Raw genomic sequence first — 17267 nt, 5'->3', positions numbered from 1 at the left:
AATTTTTCTTACCATGAACAGTGAACAAACTAACACCATGCCAACATTACTGCATGTTTATTCAGAAGTCACTTAAATTGAGTTCAGTAGGACCTCCCATTGCAACTGAGATGTGCATAAAATTGCAACTGCAGTACTCCTATCTTTTTCAGAAGATCTGCTACAAAGACTGCAATTTCACCCACAACTCACAATACTGAGTTATGTGGCACCGCAACTCTCAGCACTGTACTGGTGCAGTGGCTCTGACACATGATCCTATTTTTTTTTGTTAAAACAGCAAACCAGTGTGTTAGTGCTGACACACTAACACAGTGTGATCACTGTGTTAGTGTTAACACACTCCTGAACTGTAATCAGCAATGCCATGAATATTTTTTAAGGCAGCCTTCCCCAACCTGGTGCTCTCCAGATGTTTTAGACTTCAACTCCCATCAGCCCCAGCCAGCATGGGCAATGGTCACGAATGCTGGAAGCCAAACCATCTGGAGGGCACCAGGTTGGGGAAGGCTGTTTTAAGATAACAGTTTGAATACTGGGTAAGGACTTACCTCAATCTTCTTTCCCACATCCTCCGTTTTTGCCACAAATTTGAAAGTGAACTTCTTTGTCTTACCAGGGATAAGACACAATGTGCCCTGTGTGGATGGTTCCAGGATTTCACTTTTTTGACAGGCTTCTTCTACCACACAGTACTGATTGTATTCCTATGCCAAGAAAAAAAGATACATTATTTTTTCCCCCAGAAGTAGGATTGTATAGCAAAATCTGACACACTGGAATTACTGTGAAATCCTGCCATACTTTTTAGAACTACTGTGCATGAAACTTAGTAAATCATATTACGCATCTCATACCAGAGCAGCAATTCAACATATAAACTTATGTAGGATAATAGGTGTCCTTTAAAAGCAATTATAAGGGCAACTAAGAATAGTTTGGTATTGCATTTCAAAGCAATTTAACATAAGTAATACTTTCCAAGAAAAAAATTAATCTAGGGTTGTATTCAATTGTATCATTCTGTCAGTGGAAGGAAACTGCTGACAGAATGGATTTCTCTCTCCCCTCTGCAGTATCCTGTGCCCCCACCCCCACTCCAAATCTGTTCTAGAGGCTGAACCTTCTGGAGCAGATCTGGGGCATGTGCAGCAGGAAGGAGAGGACAGAGAAGTCCCATTGTGCACACAGACTTCTGCTCACATGACCCTTAATTTATTTAGGGTGGCAACATTTAGGCTGCAAATTATGCCCACTTAGTTGAGAGTAAGCCCCAAATTAAATAGGATTTACTTCTCAGTAGTTAGATCAGCTCTCCTCAATCTCGTGCCCCCTAGATATGTTGAACTACAACCCCCATCATCCCCAACCAGCTTGTTCACTCAATTAACTGAAAAACTAAGAGGGAAGGTGCTATGCGCAAAAAACACCCAAAAGGAAAAAATCCCCGAACACCACTGATTATGGACTGTGATAGTTATTTATTTGTTGTGCAAATGTCTAAAAAACTAATGGACTATACAAAAACTATTTATATAAGTATATATTTTTTATATTTATATAATCTGACAGAACAGACAAGTTTCTACAGAAGCAGAAACAGGCTCATCTAGGAGATCAATTGCTCCTGAGGAAGAGACATAGTCTTGAAACGAGTCGAGCACTTTGATCTGCCTAAAAAATAAATAATTTTTATATAGTCTATGAGTATTTTAGAGATTTGCACAACAAATAAATAACTATTACAGTCCATAATCAGTGGCACTTTTTGATTTGTTTTTCTTTTTGGTGTTTTTCATTCAATTAACTGGGCAGGAAAAATGTTAAGTTTAATGCAAAGGGTTACAATGTGGTTGGCAGGTACCATCTTAAAAGAAGTATTCTCCTTTCTTTTATACAGGAAGGAATGCCTCTTCCATGGCAGCAGCTGCTGCCACATGTGTAATCACCTAAAACCAATTTGCAAAGTACCACAAAAGAATTCAAGATACGTTTTACTCATGTCATTAAATCAATTCTGAACCAGAAGGATCACTATCTAATTTTTTTTAAAAAAAATACGGATTCCAAAAAGCTAAAACAATAAACTGAAAAGGAAGTGTTGACATTGGGCTGTGATAAGACTATCACATTTTGGCATAATAAACAGATATAAATGAGTAATTTGCATGTGTGCAATGGTTAACATGGCACACATGTTAGCCACTGTTTTTTTTTATGTTTTATGTATTTTATTGCTGTGAGCCGCCTTGGAAAGGCTTCTGGCCTGCAAGGCGGCCTAGAAATATTTTAAATAAATAATAATTAAAAAAACAGCTTCAAAGTAAGCTAGAATAAGAAGACATGGTTTGAAGCTGGTTTCATATCCTGGCTTCTTTCGAAGCCATTAACCATAGTTTCCTGGTTTAGATGAAACATGAAAACTACAGTTAATTGAAGAAATGCCTAGTTTGTTCGCTCCTGCTGCAAAGGAAGGAGCAAAGGGACTGAGTGTATGCCCACAAAGCTCATTCTTATCTTTAGATATTAGCTGAGATATGATCATGCAAACCAGCCTATTTTGTACATTAAAATTGTTAGCAGAATATGTCAACTTCATTTATACCATCAAGAAGATATTAAGCTTTTTTAGAGGAACACTTAAAAAAAATTACCTGATTATTGAAACTGACACATAACTTAGAAAACCGGATAGGATGCGGGCAATCAGCTTTCAAGTATATGTCAAACTTAACTGGTGCATCAACATGAAAACTTGGAGCAAGAAATTTGGCTTTGCATTGCACTAGAATTCAGAGAAAAAACAAAACCACAAAAAACACGTGTTATTAAAATGACTGTCAAAATAGAGTATTTCATAATAGGCCATTGATAGATTAACTTTGCTGGATTAGTAAAAAAGAGAGTATGGACTGCTTTTCTAACTTGTTCTAGCTGAAGGCAAGGAACACTTGAATGTAATCCCTAGCTGCAATTGAAGAAGTTGATTTAGATATACAGTAGACAAAGTTTCTGCTGCCTTTGTACTTCAGCAGCTCCTATTTCTGAAGATGCAAACAACTTTCTACTTTAAATATACTTTTTGGCTTTCCTCATAAGTACTGCCAGTGCATACAGCTGTTCCACCACCACCACCACCACCACCACCCAAATGCGATGGATTGTTAACTGCTATACAGATTTGAGTGTTATGTTACTTTTAAAATATTTTTAAATTTTAAATATATTCCCTCTCCAGATGACTTTTTTACTCCAGCTTATTTAATAGATCATTGAAACACCATGCAAAAGTAGAGTTTTTGTACCACTACCAAGATAATCCAAATAACATTATTTCTGAGCAGGAAAGAAAGCAAATATAGCAAAGCTCAGTTATCTTCATGGCTCCACACTAGTGAGACTTATCAGAATATTATGTCAATACATATTCTGCAGTGGAAATGTAAAATGTGCACACAACCATTTTAGTGTAAACATATTTCTGCAGAAATATGCTAGTACGCTTTATTTGAAATATTTTATACCACCTGTCATCTTATACCAGGAATGTTGTATAAAGCCCCTACTTCAAGACTAGTAGGAGTGTGCATACTAGAAATGTTAACTTACAGAAATATACAGATGGCTGTTTACAGAGTTAAAATATGTACTGTTATTATCTCTTCAATTATTCCTCCAACAGTGCATGCAAATGTTATTGTTTATTATAAAAAGTTTTGATACATACCAAATGGAACAAAATCCTGCACTTCTATTGTAAAAATATTACCGCCTGCCAGAGAAACTCTGTCAGCCCACAACTTCTGTGCAGCTTTCACAGAAAGAGTATCACAGTCTGGTTCTGGATCGGGATTCTCATTCTGAATTCAAAACAAGAATTTAACTGATCAGCTCTAGATGTAGGATTTATAAATGTTAGACTCTTTCAGAGAAGTTAAAGTCTACCTACTGACCATGAGAACTTTGATCAGATTCTTTCCTATTCGAGATTTTTGATCCTCTTTCAAAGTAGATGCTAATGAAAAAGAAAAAAACAAATGAGAAAAAAAGAATAATGCCCATCTTCAGTTTTTAAGGCAGGGTTTCTTCCAATTACAATTCTAAAATACTTGCAGATGTGCAAGTAACTTTCCTCAGCCATCTTCTCACCTGAAATATAGGCCTAGTTTTCACAAGCAGCAGATGAGCAAATTCATGTCTTGACAATACCGCCACAGGCTGGGGCTCTCATGACTGAATGCCCTATTACACAAAACCCAGTCTTCACACATTGAAAACCAGCATCAGGAAAAACGCTAGGTTAGTGCCTTTCCCATACATGCCAGTTTTCTATATGCAAGGATTCATTTTGTATGGAGGAGCATTCAGTCATGTGAGCCCCTGCCTGTAGTCTGAAAGACACAGGTTTACCACATCACTTGCTGTTTGTGAGAATTAGGCCATAGTGAGGTAAGATAACATTAGTAAGTTAAGTTTCAAATTAACTTTTGAGGCTATTTTTAAAGAGGAAGTATCTCCAGTATAAAACATAATATGTTTATATTTCAGGGTTTAAAATCATGGGAAAAATACTGGGCAATAATCAGTTAAGTAAATAAATAGAAAAATCCCAGGAGGGCTGAACAGACAACCAGAGGCTGTGTTTGGACACAACAAAAAGCTATGGTTTATTGTGATGGGAATAAGTAGCAAAGTGCCTTGGGTTCACATGCTCCCCTCCTAGCTTCTCCTCCTCTGGCATGACTTTGAGGGGATCAGAAGCTTCCATTTCCACTTAGATTACCTGCAGTTTAGTGTGTCAAATCATAAACTGTGGTTGATCTATGAACTATGGTTTGAAGTTGGCTGGTTTCCACTAACCACAGTTAAATTAACTAGGTTTTAGTTTTTTCTAGGTTTGGACAACATGGCAAGCTGTGGTTAATGTGAAAATAGAAGTGAAAGCTTCTGAACTCCTCCTTGCAGCCACACCAGAGGAGAAGGGTGAAAGCACATGAGCTCAGGAGGGAGACTAGGCTTGTTTTCTTAAGTGTTCTCTTCAACCTTCTCCAACCTGGTGCCCTTCAGATGTCTTGGACTACAAGTTCTATTACCCCAGGCAGCATGGCGACTGTCTTCAAGATTATGCTAGCTGTGATACATACACACTTCATCTAAAAAGAAAGCATTTGTTTCCTTTAAATTTCTTTTATTTATATCCAAATTTAACTGATCATTGAACACTCAATCAAGATTTCTTTAAACTGGGCAACTGTCTTACATACAGAACTGTTTATTTCAGGTTTAAGCATGTGCAATGCTTTCTTCAACTCTGCAAACTTTTGGCCAGCATTCAAAATATAAATGAACTTGTGCAGGAGAAAATATGGAACCAACTTCAGATGAAGTGCAAAATGGCTTGACTTTTGTTAAATAAAGGCTTCACACCCAACACAAGGTCTCAATTAACTTTATTTAGAGACCAAAGGATAAAAGCATAAAGAAAACAAAGTAACATCACACTTATAAAAATGCAGGATTACCGCTCCCTGCTAGCTGCATGTATGTGTATGTATATGTGTGTGTGTGTGTATACAGACACACACACACACACACCGCTCACATTCTCTAGTCACAACAACCAAGAAGAGATCCCTTAATGATACAGCGGTCCTTTTTGGAAGAACTGCTCCATACACCACTTCAAGTGTCTGTGGATCTACCCATGCCTGTACTGAGAAGTATTCAAGCTAAAATAGTTATTTAACACAGAAATGCAATACATTTCCTTACCCCTTCCCAGGAGCTCTAATGAGTATGTAATGTAATCTTTTATTTGAGCCATGAGATAGGAACATTTAAGTGCTGTGATCAGGATAGAAGTAAGAAGGGTCCACCATCCTTCACTACGGTAATCACACAAAACATAATCGAGCAGCCTGGAAGAAGATTGAGAAAGGTGGTATTTAAACAAGCAAATGGAGCTGGCAATGCTTATAAAACCAAAAGAGCAATCCTATGCTCTCTGAGTAACGCCTCCACTCCTTCCTATGCTTCATTGGGTCTTGCCAGCAGGCTGGAAGTCAGCAGAGAAGTGGGGCTTACTGTATTTTTCGTCTGCCTGTTGATGGAAGAAAAATCAGCCCTTCCCTTTGCTGGGAATAGAAGATAAACATTTAGACATACCCTTGAGCAAGTCTAAATGGTTTTCTGGGTTGGGGGTGTAGCTAGGAGCTTGGAGGGCTTAGGATCCTTGGCCACTCCCACCCCCACCAGTACACCCCAGAATGCCCGATTTCCTCACTCTATGAGGTCGGAGTTCTCCCTCATAGAGGAAGTCAATGCAGAAACCTCTGTGGTGGCTGAGAGGAGCACAAAGGAAGGCTCCAACACAAGAAAAAAACCCTATTTATGACATCACAGTCATTTTTCTGAACAATCCTATTGTCCCTGGGACACTGTCTAGAGATCAAAGGACTGCTCTCTAAGAAGTGAAATACATTAAATTAGTTCTGTTCATAAATAGGCATGTACAGCTCAAGATGGTCTCAGTATACTGATGTACCAGAAGTCTTTGGCAATGATCCAGAGCAATGTGTGTGCATCAATAGGCTGTTTATATATTCACCCACTGAAGGTCAGCACCATTGGCTTCAATCATGCCAACAACCCATTTTAAGGATAGAGGAGTCCTTTGACTTCCCCACACATTAGTGATCGACAGTTTCCAAGCCAACCAGCTCTTGGTGCTACTCACTTAAAAGACAGCAGCCACAGGCTCTGTATAAGAGAAGCCGGAAACAGGTTTCAAATGCATGGTTCCCATTCAAAAAAGAAACTCCTTGCAGGATGGGTGCAACCTTGTATATACTAATGAAGACTGAATGAAAAAAAAACCCTCAAAAAGATACAATTCTATTTTTTACAGATTGCTGGAAATCCCAATTCTTACTTACAGTTACTAAATAAATTCAAAAAATAAGTATGCAAAAGTATGCAACAGGACATTTATAAAATCATACTTACTTCAAAGCTTTGGTGTAATCTTTAGCATAGTAATATTCTTCACCCATCTGAACCACTAAAAAGAACATCAGATTATTTCCAATATTAAAAACCACTGTAAAAGATAATTTGAAAATTGGTTTGACAACTGAAACTTACTCAAGTGACTTTTCATTCTTGGGCATTTGTACTTCTTGAATTGGGCAACTGCATTACTCAGCAAGGTGATTATCAACTCCTAATGAATAAAAAGAATTAATATAGTTATATTTATACTTGCAATGAGAAACTATAAATATTTTTGAAATCTGACTTACAGAGTGAAGAACCTTCTTCTCGTTCAGTTGCAGTGCCAAAATTCCTATCTTTTCCTTTTCAGGATCACTGAGATCAAAACCTGCATACGACAATGAAAAATCCATCCTAATGTGTTTTGCACAGCCTCAGTATGAAGTGTACACACTTTGTTATTAGATGCAAGCTTAGTTCTAATTCAAGAGTGCTCAGATTCTAAACACTGCTGTATCTTAGGAGAAAGAATGTTTTAGAATTCAGCAGTATTCTTTGTTCTTTTAGGAAGATCGCTCTAAAACATATGCTCAAATAATTGAGCATAGTAATACATGTATATCTGAGTGCCGTGCTTTAAGAAAAGTCTACTAGGAAAATTATTGCTCCTAACAAAGATAAAACCTCACAATTCATTGTTTCTTGGCAACAGCTGATAACAGAGGTGATTCAGAAAAGTAGCACTTATTTGATTGTTGCTGTTTTAAAGGCTACCAATAATTATGCAAGTCTCATATCACATATTGGCAAGGTCTGCATTTATCTAGAAAACACATTCTAATCTCTAACTCCTCTTTTGAACAAAACATTTAAAACCAGAGGCTTAATTCACAGTGATCCAAATCCCCACATGTACTCTGAAATGTACAAGTAGCTTTTTCATGCACAGGCCATCCCATTCATATGGAGCAGATCTCCATGTGCAAAGGAATATACATACAAATCTGTTACCTCCATTGAAATAAATGGGGCAGGCATTAGATGTGGGGGAGCTCTGTGTATGCAAAGGGACACCTGGACCTGTATCAAGGTGCTGGGCTGATCGCATCAAAAATAACTGCATCGAATGGCACGTCAGTAATTAGAATAGTAGTTTTCAAACATTCTGTTTCGTAGAAATTATTTCTAAACTGATATGCCTACTGAGGAACTTCAGCATGTATGTTACATAATGTCTCAAGAACAGAAGAAGAGCCATGCTGGATCAGACCAAGGTCTTCTGCAGTGAAAAGAGATGAAAATAATCTTTCAGCTTCTCAGCAATCTCCTTATCTAGTACTCCTTTAACTCCATTGTCATCCAGTGGTCTAATTGCCTCCCTAGCTGGTTTCCTGCTTCTGATAGATTTAAAGAACTCCTTATTGTTGGACTTGATGTTGCTTGCAATATGCTACTCAAAATGCTTTTTTGCATCTCTTATTGTCTGCTGGCATCGCCTTTGTGCAAGTTTGCACTCCCTGTTGTCCTCTTCATTTGGGCAAGACTTCCATTTTCTGAAAGAAGCCCTTTTCTTCTAATAGCTTCCTTGACATTGTTCATTAATCATGCTGGCGACCTAGTGGACTTGGTGCTACCTTTCCTAACCTGTGGTATACATTCTACTGAGTGTCTATTATTGTGGTTTTGAGTATTTCCAAGCATTTTGAAGGGATTTAACGTCCTTGATGCTCCCTGTCAACTTCCTTTTTACCAGTTCCGTCATTTTGGAGATGTTTTCTTTTTCAAAGGCAAATGTTACTGTGTTGGACTTCCTCAGCAATTTCCCACTTACATATATACTAAATCTGATAGCACTGCGGTCACTGTTTCCAATTAGTTCGACAATGCTCACATCTTGTACTAGGTCCTGGGTGGCACCGCTTCCAGGGTCACCTCCCCTCTGGTTGGTTCCATGACCAACTGTTCTAGGGCACAGTTGTTTAGGGCATCGAGAAATTTAACTGCTTTGACATGAGTGGAACACGCATTTATCCAGTTGATGTGGGGTAACTGAAATCACTCATAATTACAACACTTCTTCATTTGAAGCCTCCCTGATTTCGTTTTCCATCCCAACACTATGCTGAATGTTCTGATCTGGGGAACGATAGCATGTTCCTAGCACTAAATTACTTTTGGAGCCTGGTATTGTCACCTGCAGCACTTCTGTGGAAGAGTCTGCCCCTTTTAGGTTTTCTAGTCTGCTTGACACTATGTCCTCTTTGATGTACGAGAAACACCTCCAGTACACCCTTGCCTGTCCTTCCTATAGAGTTTATCTCCAGAGATTACTGTACCCCACTGGTTCTCACCATTCCAACAGGTTTCCATAATGCCCACTATATTTAGGCAATCCTTTAAAACCAGGCACTCCAACTCTCCTGTTTTGGCTCAGAGGCTTCTAGCATTTGTATAGAAACACCTATACATGTGTCCCTCCCCAGATGTCTCTGGCAATGAATCTTCTGCTCTGGCCCTTACGCCTCTTTGGCTATCATGCTTCACCATATGCTCCTGGCCTATTCCCTCCCTTCCTCATTTGGGCAACTAGAAACATTTTCATCTTCATCTCCCAGGGGTGATTCAACCCAAACCAGATGCTTACCAGCTCCTGTCAGCTTTCCCCCAGTGTTCAGTTTAAAAGCTGCTCTGCCACCATTTTTCTCTTAAGCACCAGCAGTCTGGGTCCATTTTGGCTCAAGTGGAGCAACTCTCTCTTGTACAGACCTGGCTTGTCCCAAAATGTTCCCCAGTGCCTAACAAATCTGAACCCCTCCTCTCTACCCCACTGTCTCATCCATGCATTGAGACTCCTCAGCTTCACCTGTCTTGCTGGCCCTGCACGTGGAACAGACAGCATTTCAAAGAAAGCCACCTTAGAGCTCCTGGATTTCAGCCCCCTACTTAGCAACCTAGATTTGGCTTCCAGGATCTCACAACTACATTTCCCCATGCTGTCTTGTAGGTAAGCCTGGGATAGAGTCAGTGGACTACAACCACTGACTCCACCCCAGCCTTATCTACAAGACAGCACTGTCTTATTCAAGGCCATATTTTAGGGCACCCTCCCTTAATGCTGTGCACTGAAGCGTAAGATCAGCAACAGCTGGCAAACTGCCTTTCAAGGAAGCTTGGACTCCCAATTACCAACCTTCTCATGTGGGAATCTCTGATAAGCTTTGTAGGAACTACAAGGCTCTCTAGAACACGGCTAAGATTTTGTTGTGTAGGTTCTGTAGGTGAAAAATAGGGGAAATATTTACTTAGTATTCCCTGCCTCCATGGCCTTTGTCCATAGAAGTCAAGCATTCCAGTTTGAGTTTCCAGTGGATCCGGATTGGGATACATCACAGAAGGCTGTAAATTCAGCAGAGAATTTAATCTTTAAAATGCATGATTTTTAAACCACAAACAATCCAGGAACTATGGCTTGCTGTTGGGTTGTGAACTCTGAGTTCATTATTAACTACCCATAGTTAAACCACAGTGGAGGTTTCACAAATAACAACAAGCAGTACTCAACCCATACTCTGCGTTGTCGTTATATGCGAACTAGGCCACAGAGACCTGCGCATGTCAAGGATTCTGGATTATGTTTCAAGACTAAAAACCAGCTGTTTTAATTTCCTTTTTCTTAGTTGCTCAGGTAACCTTCAATGAACAGACATCTTTACATCCAGCATGGTCAATCATTCATCAGACAAAATAATATATAAACATATAATTAAGAAAGACTGCAGACTTTAAATTATTTCGATTGTACAACACATGCATTTGCCTTACTATACAATCCTAGCCTTTGTAAATGACAGCCTCTGTGCACTGACAAGTAACGTTATGACTTCATAGAATGGTTACAGCAGAGATTAGACAGATGACTCTTCAGTGTGGACTCATTAGTTTAAAACACTGACCTCCACACCTACAATTTTTATTCTGAATGTTACCTGGTATCAATTTAGGAGCTATCCTTTATTGAAATTAACTCAGGCATCAAAATAAGTTGTTTCCAGCCTTACTATTATGTCCTATGTGTAACAGGTATGGCTTTCAGGCAGCCTATGCCCAATATTAGCTGCAAAGCCACACATGAACTACTTGCATGAATGCCAACACATACAGGAATGAGCATGGGTCAGCTTTTTGCACAGTATTGCAACTACAATTGAGTATCAATAGCATGACGAAAACTGTATGACATCAGTATTTACATAACTAACTTAGCAGGCAGAAGCACAACTAGCTATAAGTCACCATGGAAATACTAAAAACTGCATTTGCTTGGCACAGAAAACCTTGTAAGATCAAGGCCTTACACAGGACCTTAGACAATTGTAAGACAATCTATGACTCACCTCGTGACTACAGAGATTATTAGACAATTGCTTCCGTTCTTGTGCATAGTATGCTGCCTGCTGGTAATAAAAACCTGGATTTTGTGTCTGTATAGCTGTCAATCCTAGTTTAATAGCTTCATCGAACAAGTCTCCAAAAGCCTGAAATCTGTTTTAAAAACCCACAGACAAACGCACTTTAGAGATTTTCAAGAAGTTGAGCTGAAAATAGAAGCAGAATGAGCAACCCACAACTCATGGGCCAAACAAAATCCTGACTTCCTAGGACCCAGAGAACCCTAACTCTAAGGGAAGAAATCAAAGCTTTCCAATTATCATGGCTGCGTGGGAAAGTTTGAAAACAGGGCAATATGTGCCTTAAACCAGAACAATTTAAAAACAAGAACAAACAGCAAATATACCGTTATATGTTTCATGTTTTGTTTAACATCTGTAACAAAGTTAACTATTCACTACATGGGTTGTCATTACATGCAAACCAAGCCAGAGTAAAGAATAAATTACTCTATCACTAAAAGGTCCCTGTTTAGTTTACAGCACTCTGACGCAGACAGTATATATAGAGACTTCACAAGCTATTGGTAAAGGTTTAATTTGTCATGCAAATCAACCTTTATTTGCTTTAAAGCAAGTTGTAGAATTTAAAAAAACTGGAAGCCTTTGCTGAAATATGTACCACAAACTTTAAACTGCACACATACTATGGAACATCCATGGTAAGAATGTCTGTGACAAGAAGACACTGGGCCCATTTACACAGTTAAACAGCCCACCATAGCTTATTTAAATAAGCCATGGTAGCTGCACTGTGTGCTGGCAGCCATTTTGGATATGCACCGGCCAACCACAGCTTGCCATGTCTGGGTAGTACGGGTAGTACGAGGGTTAAACAGCCCATGGTCTGCTCTAAGGTTGTTTAACCCTCGCATAACCCCTGCCACCTGGATTCACATGACACAACAAGTTGCAGTCAGACAGTGAATATTCAGATCCTGCCTGGCATGCATCACAGCCCACCATGGCTTAAATAAGCCACAGTGGGTTATTTTGATTGTACAAACTGGGTCACTGAAATCTAAGTTATCAGCCCAAGAAAAAATAAAGCCAGTTTTATCCAAAGGAAAATGTTTGAGGCTTAGACCAGAGTTACTTTGGTTCATATCCCAGTTCATCCACTAAGCAGCCTTAGGCAAGTCATTACTTCAGCCTTAGCTCTTCCTCTGTATAACAGGAATAACGACAAGCTTCCTCACAGAACTAGTTACAGCTGATGATGAATGTGGTAACAATTATGAAATACCTTGCAAACAAACAGCAGTACATTCATTTCAGCTTGAATCATTTCACTTATTCACTAATCACAATATTAAAATTACTTAGTAGAATAACATACTGTTTTGACATCCAGGCAGCATGCTCAAAAGCCAACTCCGCACTCCCTATTTTTTTCTTGCACAAGTCTATGTGTTTTCTAAACTGTGCAATTGCATCCAGTGGTGTATTATGCTGAAAACACAGACGACAGATCTAAAAAGAATTGACGTTTGAACACTTTGATTAAAATATTTTATATGATCACATTCACAATTATAATACAATGCAATTGTGGTAGCTTAATGGTAACAATACAACACAAGAACTAGTTTTATATTTTCTGTGCTCCTCTCCACCCTTTCCCCCTCCATAATATAGATGCTTTTGTGGCAATATGTATGACAAGGAATACATCATATGTGAATTGGGGGAGGGATTTCATGAGTAGGCGGTTCAGATACATTTAATCCACATATTTTATGCAATTTACAATTTAAATATTCAAAATAATAACACTGAAATAATGAATGCAAGACTTCACAAGTTTCAACCCATAGTTTGGTGTTCTTCTTAGCCCCAAGGCTAAAAAAATCAAGTTTCTACCTGTGCTTTTGTGACAATGGTTATTTCTGGCCCCATTAACTTATCATTGCAGAAACTCCATTGTTTGCACCCTCGAATGCCTCACTGTCCATTCTTCATGTCCCAGGACCATATTTTTCTACCTATTTTCAGTGCATTCACTGGGTACTACTCCTTATGACTATGTAGAGGCCCAGTTACACTATGGCTGTATCCATACACCACACCAAGGTTTGTAGAAACCATAGTTTAGCCAAATGTACCAGAAAACGATGGCTTAGAGCTGCTGGTCTGCTCAGCGCTCCTATTTCTAAGTGCAGTGGCTTCCAGAAGCAAACCACTGGTCATAAGTACGCTTGTCAATTTAGACATCAGACTAAGCTTCCTTAACTATGTCTTGATATATTATTTCAACTGAACCTGTGTCAGTATGGACAGCATGCCTCAGTATCAGTCCTATCCAAGCTGCAGGCATACTATTGTTTCCCATCTTCATGGCAAGGTTCACTCTCTTTTCTTACCTGAGGCCACCTTGCCTCAGATCTGCCCATAAAACTCATTTCAAGTGCCAGCTCTTCTTCTGCTCACTCTATTGCTGTATAGGACATGAAGAAATGCCATTATGTTCGGCAGGAACGCGGATTTTACCTTGCTCAGTCTACCTACACTGCCTCCTCAGTCAAGTTCCATTCATTCAAGATACCCAACTGTGAAATATCCCTGGCCCTCAAATTATTCACCAGGGGCGTCTGCTACGAGATGTCCTAAGAAGTGCCAAAAGGGAGCTGAATGTCAAGGACATGTGGTATTCAAAAATACTAGTAGGTTCGTATTAGCAGTATTAGGGATTATCAGTAGGCCTCCAACAAGCTTTCTATGTCTGGCTCTTTGAAGTTCCCAGATCTATTGAACATACCCACAATTCTACAGAATTATCAAGCCTTTACTAAAAGCAATGTCAGTCTGCAGTTTATGCTTTAGAAGCACCATTTTTCAGAAACACACAACATGATGCCTTAGAGCACAGGTAGGCAACATGTGGCCTACATGCAGCCCTCAGAGGCCCTGATTTAGACTGCTGCAGGTGGCTAAGCTCCCAAATCCCCTCCCTCTCACAGGCCTGTTGCTCAATTGTTTGGCAGGCTGGGGGGAGCAGGATTTTGAGAAGGAGGCACACAGGAAGGGTTATTTCCTGTGTGGTTTCTAATCACAATCCTGGAACCCCTCTCTGCTGCTCTGTTGACTGGCACTGAGAACAGGGTTGAGTAGAGGGGGAAGGTGTGGCAACTGTGATGTGGAGGATGGCAAATGGGGATGACTCTGCCTGTGCACCATCCTCACCATCACAATTGTACGCCCCCAGTCTGGCAGACAGCTGTTTAGTAGACTGGGGGAGTGTGATTTAAATGGAGAGAACCATGTGCCATCCTTCCATTTGGATCATATACCTCCTTCTCCCAGTGCCAATCATTTGGGCAGTGAGAAAAGGAGAATGCACAACGGGATCTCAGCATATAGGGGGAAGATTTAAATGTCCCCATCCCCCTGTGCTGAAACAAAATGGGGGGGGAGGAGAGTGTTTCTGTGGGGAGAGGATGTGTGTGTGTGCATAAGGGAAGAAAGGTGCATGTGTATGAGGGAGTGGAGTGAACATGAGAGAGAGAGAGAGAGAGAGACAGAGAGAGAGACAGAGAGAGGAAGGAAGGAGGGAAGGAAATGGAGGGGATGCTGGCTCTGGACATACTCACTGCTGCTATGTGGCCCCCAAGCCACCTCTGCATGCTGCCCTCAACGAGGCAAAAAGAGTTGCCCACCCCAATATAGAGTACAAATGCACTCGCACAAATCAGCAAATTACAGATGTATTTGAGCCTATTTAAGAAGCAGTATAGTTCTCTCCCCTTCATGGATCACTGCCTTGTTGTGGCGAAGGGGCTTGCGTAACTCAGTGAAGCCATAAGCTATGCCGTGCAGGGCCACCCAAGACGGACAGGTCATGGCAGAGAGTTCTGACAAAATGTGGTCCACTGGAGAAGGAAATGGCAACCCACTCCAGTATTCTTGCCAAGAAAACCCCATGGAACGTATCACAAGGCTAAAAGAGATGACGCCGGAAGATGAGCCCCTCAGGTCGGAAGGTGTCCAATATGCTACTGGGGAAGAGCAGAGGGTATTTCCAAGTAGCGACAGAAAGAGTGAAGCGGCTGGGCCAAAGCCGAAAGGACACTCAGCTGTGGATGTGTCTGGCGGTGAAAAGAAAATCCGATGCTGTAAAGAACAATATTGTTTAGGAACCTGGAATGTCAGATCAATGAATCAAGGTAAGCTGGAGGTGGTCAAACATGAGATGGCAAGATTGAACATCGACATCTTGGGAATCAGCGAACTCAAATGGACAGGCATGGGCGAATTTAATTCAGGTGACCATCATATCTACTATTGTGGGCAAGAATCCCTTAGAAGAAATGGAGTAGCACTCATAGTCAACAAAAGGGTGGGAAAAGCAGTACTGGGGTACAATCTTAAAAATGATAGAATGATCTCAGTACGAATCCAAGGCAAACCATTCAACATCACAGTAATTCAAGTCTATGCCCCAACCACTGAGGCCGAAGAAGCTGAGGTTGATCGGTTCTATGAAGACCTACAACACCTTCTAGAACTAACACCAAAAAAAGATGTCCTCTTCATCATAGGGGATTGGAATGCTAAAGTAGGAAGTCAAGAAATCACCGGGATAACAGGCAGGCATGGCCTTGGTGTACAAAATGAAGCAGGACAAAAGCTAATAGAGTTTTGCCAAGAGAACACGCTGATCATAGCAAACACTCTTTTCCAACAGCACAAGAGGCGACTCCACACATGGACGTCACCAGATGGTCAATATCGAAATCAGATTGATTATGTCCTTTGCAGCCAAAGATGGAGAAGCTCCATACAGTCAGTAAAAACAAGACCTGGAGCTGACTGTGGCTCAGATCATGAGCTGCTTCTTGCAAAATTTCGGCTTAAATTGAAGAACATCGGGAAAACCACTAAACCGTTCAGGTATGACCTCAATCATATCCCTGATGAATATACAGTGGAGGTGAGGAATAGATTTCAGGGATTAGACCTGATAGACAGAGTGCCTGAGGAACTATGGACGGAGGTCCGTAACATTGTTCAGGAGGCAGCAACGAAATCCGTCCCAAAGAAAAAGAAATGCAAGAAAGCCAAGTGGCTGTCTGATGAGGCTTTACAAGTAGCTCACGAAAGAAGGGAAGCGAAAAGCAAGGGAGAAAGGGGAAGATATACCCAACTGAATGCAGAGTTCCAGAGAATAGCAAGGAGAGACAAGAAGGCCTTCTTAAATGAACAATGCAAAGAAATTGAGGAAAACAACAGAATGGGAAAGACTAGAGATCTCTTCAAGAAAATTGGAGATGTCAAGGGAACGTTTTGTGCAAAGACGGGCATGATAAAGGACAAAGAAGGCAGGGACCTAACAGAAGCAGATGAGATTAAGAAGAGGTGGCAAGAATACACAGAAGAACTATACAGGAAAGATCTGAATGTCCCTGATAGCCATGATAGTGCGGTCACTGAACTTGAGCCGGACATCCTCGAGAGTGAAGTCAAGTGGGCCTTAGGAAGCATTAGTAACAACAAAGCTAGCGGAGATGACAGTATTCCAGCTGAGCTATTTAAAATCCTAAAAGATGATGCTGTTAAAGTGCTGCATTCAATATGCCAACAAATCTGGAACACTCAACAGTGGCCACAAGACTGGAAAAGGTCAGTTTACATTCCAATTCCAAAGAAGGGCAACGCCAAAGAGTGTTCAAACTACCGCACAATTGCGCTCATTTCACATGCCAGCAAGGTGATGCTCAAAATCCTACAAGCTAGGCTTCAGCAGTATGCGAACCGAGAACTACCGGAAGTACAAGCTGGGTTTCGAAGAGGCAGAGGAACTAGAGATCAAATCGCCAACATTCGCTG

The 17267-nt window shown here is 40.4% G+C and overlaps 1 protein-coding gene across 6 annotated transcripts in view; it reads right to left on the bottom strand.

Moving 5' to 3' along the window:
• TRAPPC11 (trafficking protein particle complex subunit 11) overlaps positions 1-17267 on the bottom strand; it is a 44092-nt gene that overhangs the window by 16011 nt on the left and 10814 nt on the right. For all 6 annotated transcript variants that reach the window (XM_084856519.1, XM_084856521.1, XM_084856520.1 and 3 more), the window contains 11 exons: positions 12781-12914; positions 11388-11535; positions 10296-10389; positions 7302-7381; positions 7144-7222; positions 7006-7060; positions 5773-5918; positions 3954-4015; positions 3728-3860; positions 2655-2785; positions 552-707 (listed from right to left, as the gene is read on the bottom strand). In XM_084856519.1, the coding sequence (XP_084712645.1) occupies positions 552-707; positions 2655-2785; positions 3728-3860; positions 3954-4015; positions 5773-5918; positions 7006-7060; positions 7144-7222; positions 7302-7381; positions 10296-10389; positions 11388-11535; positions 12781-12914 (1218 nt within the window). The remainder of the gene's footprint in view (positions 1-551; positions 708-2654; positions 2786-3727; positions 3861-3953; positions 4016-5772; positions 5919-7005; positions 7061-7143; positions 7223-7301; positions 7382-10295; positions 10390-11387; positions 11536-12780; positions 12915-17267) is intronic.

Source organism: Heloderma suspectum, chromosome 5 (genome assembly GCF_057233095.1).
Source record: "Heloderma suspectum isolate Gila_16-S chromosome 5, 16-S_ref, whole genome shotgun sequence".
NCBI lineage: Eukaryota > Metazoa > Chordata > Lepidosauria > Squamata > Helodermatidae > Heloderma > Heloderma suspectum.
This window is presented reverse-complemented; position numbering and strand designations above follow the sequence as displayed.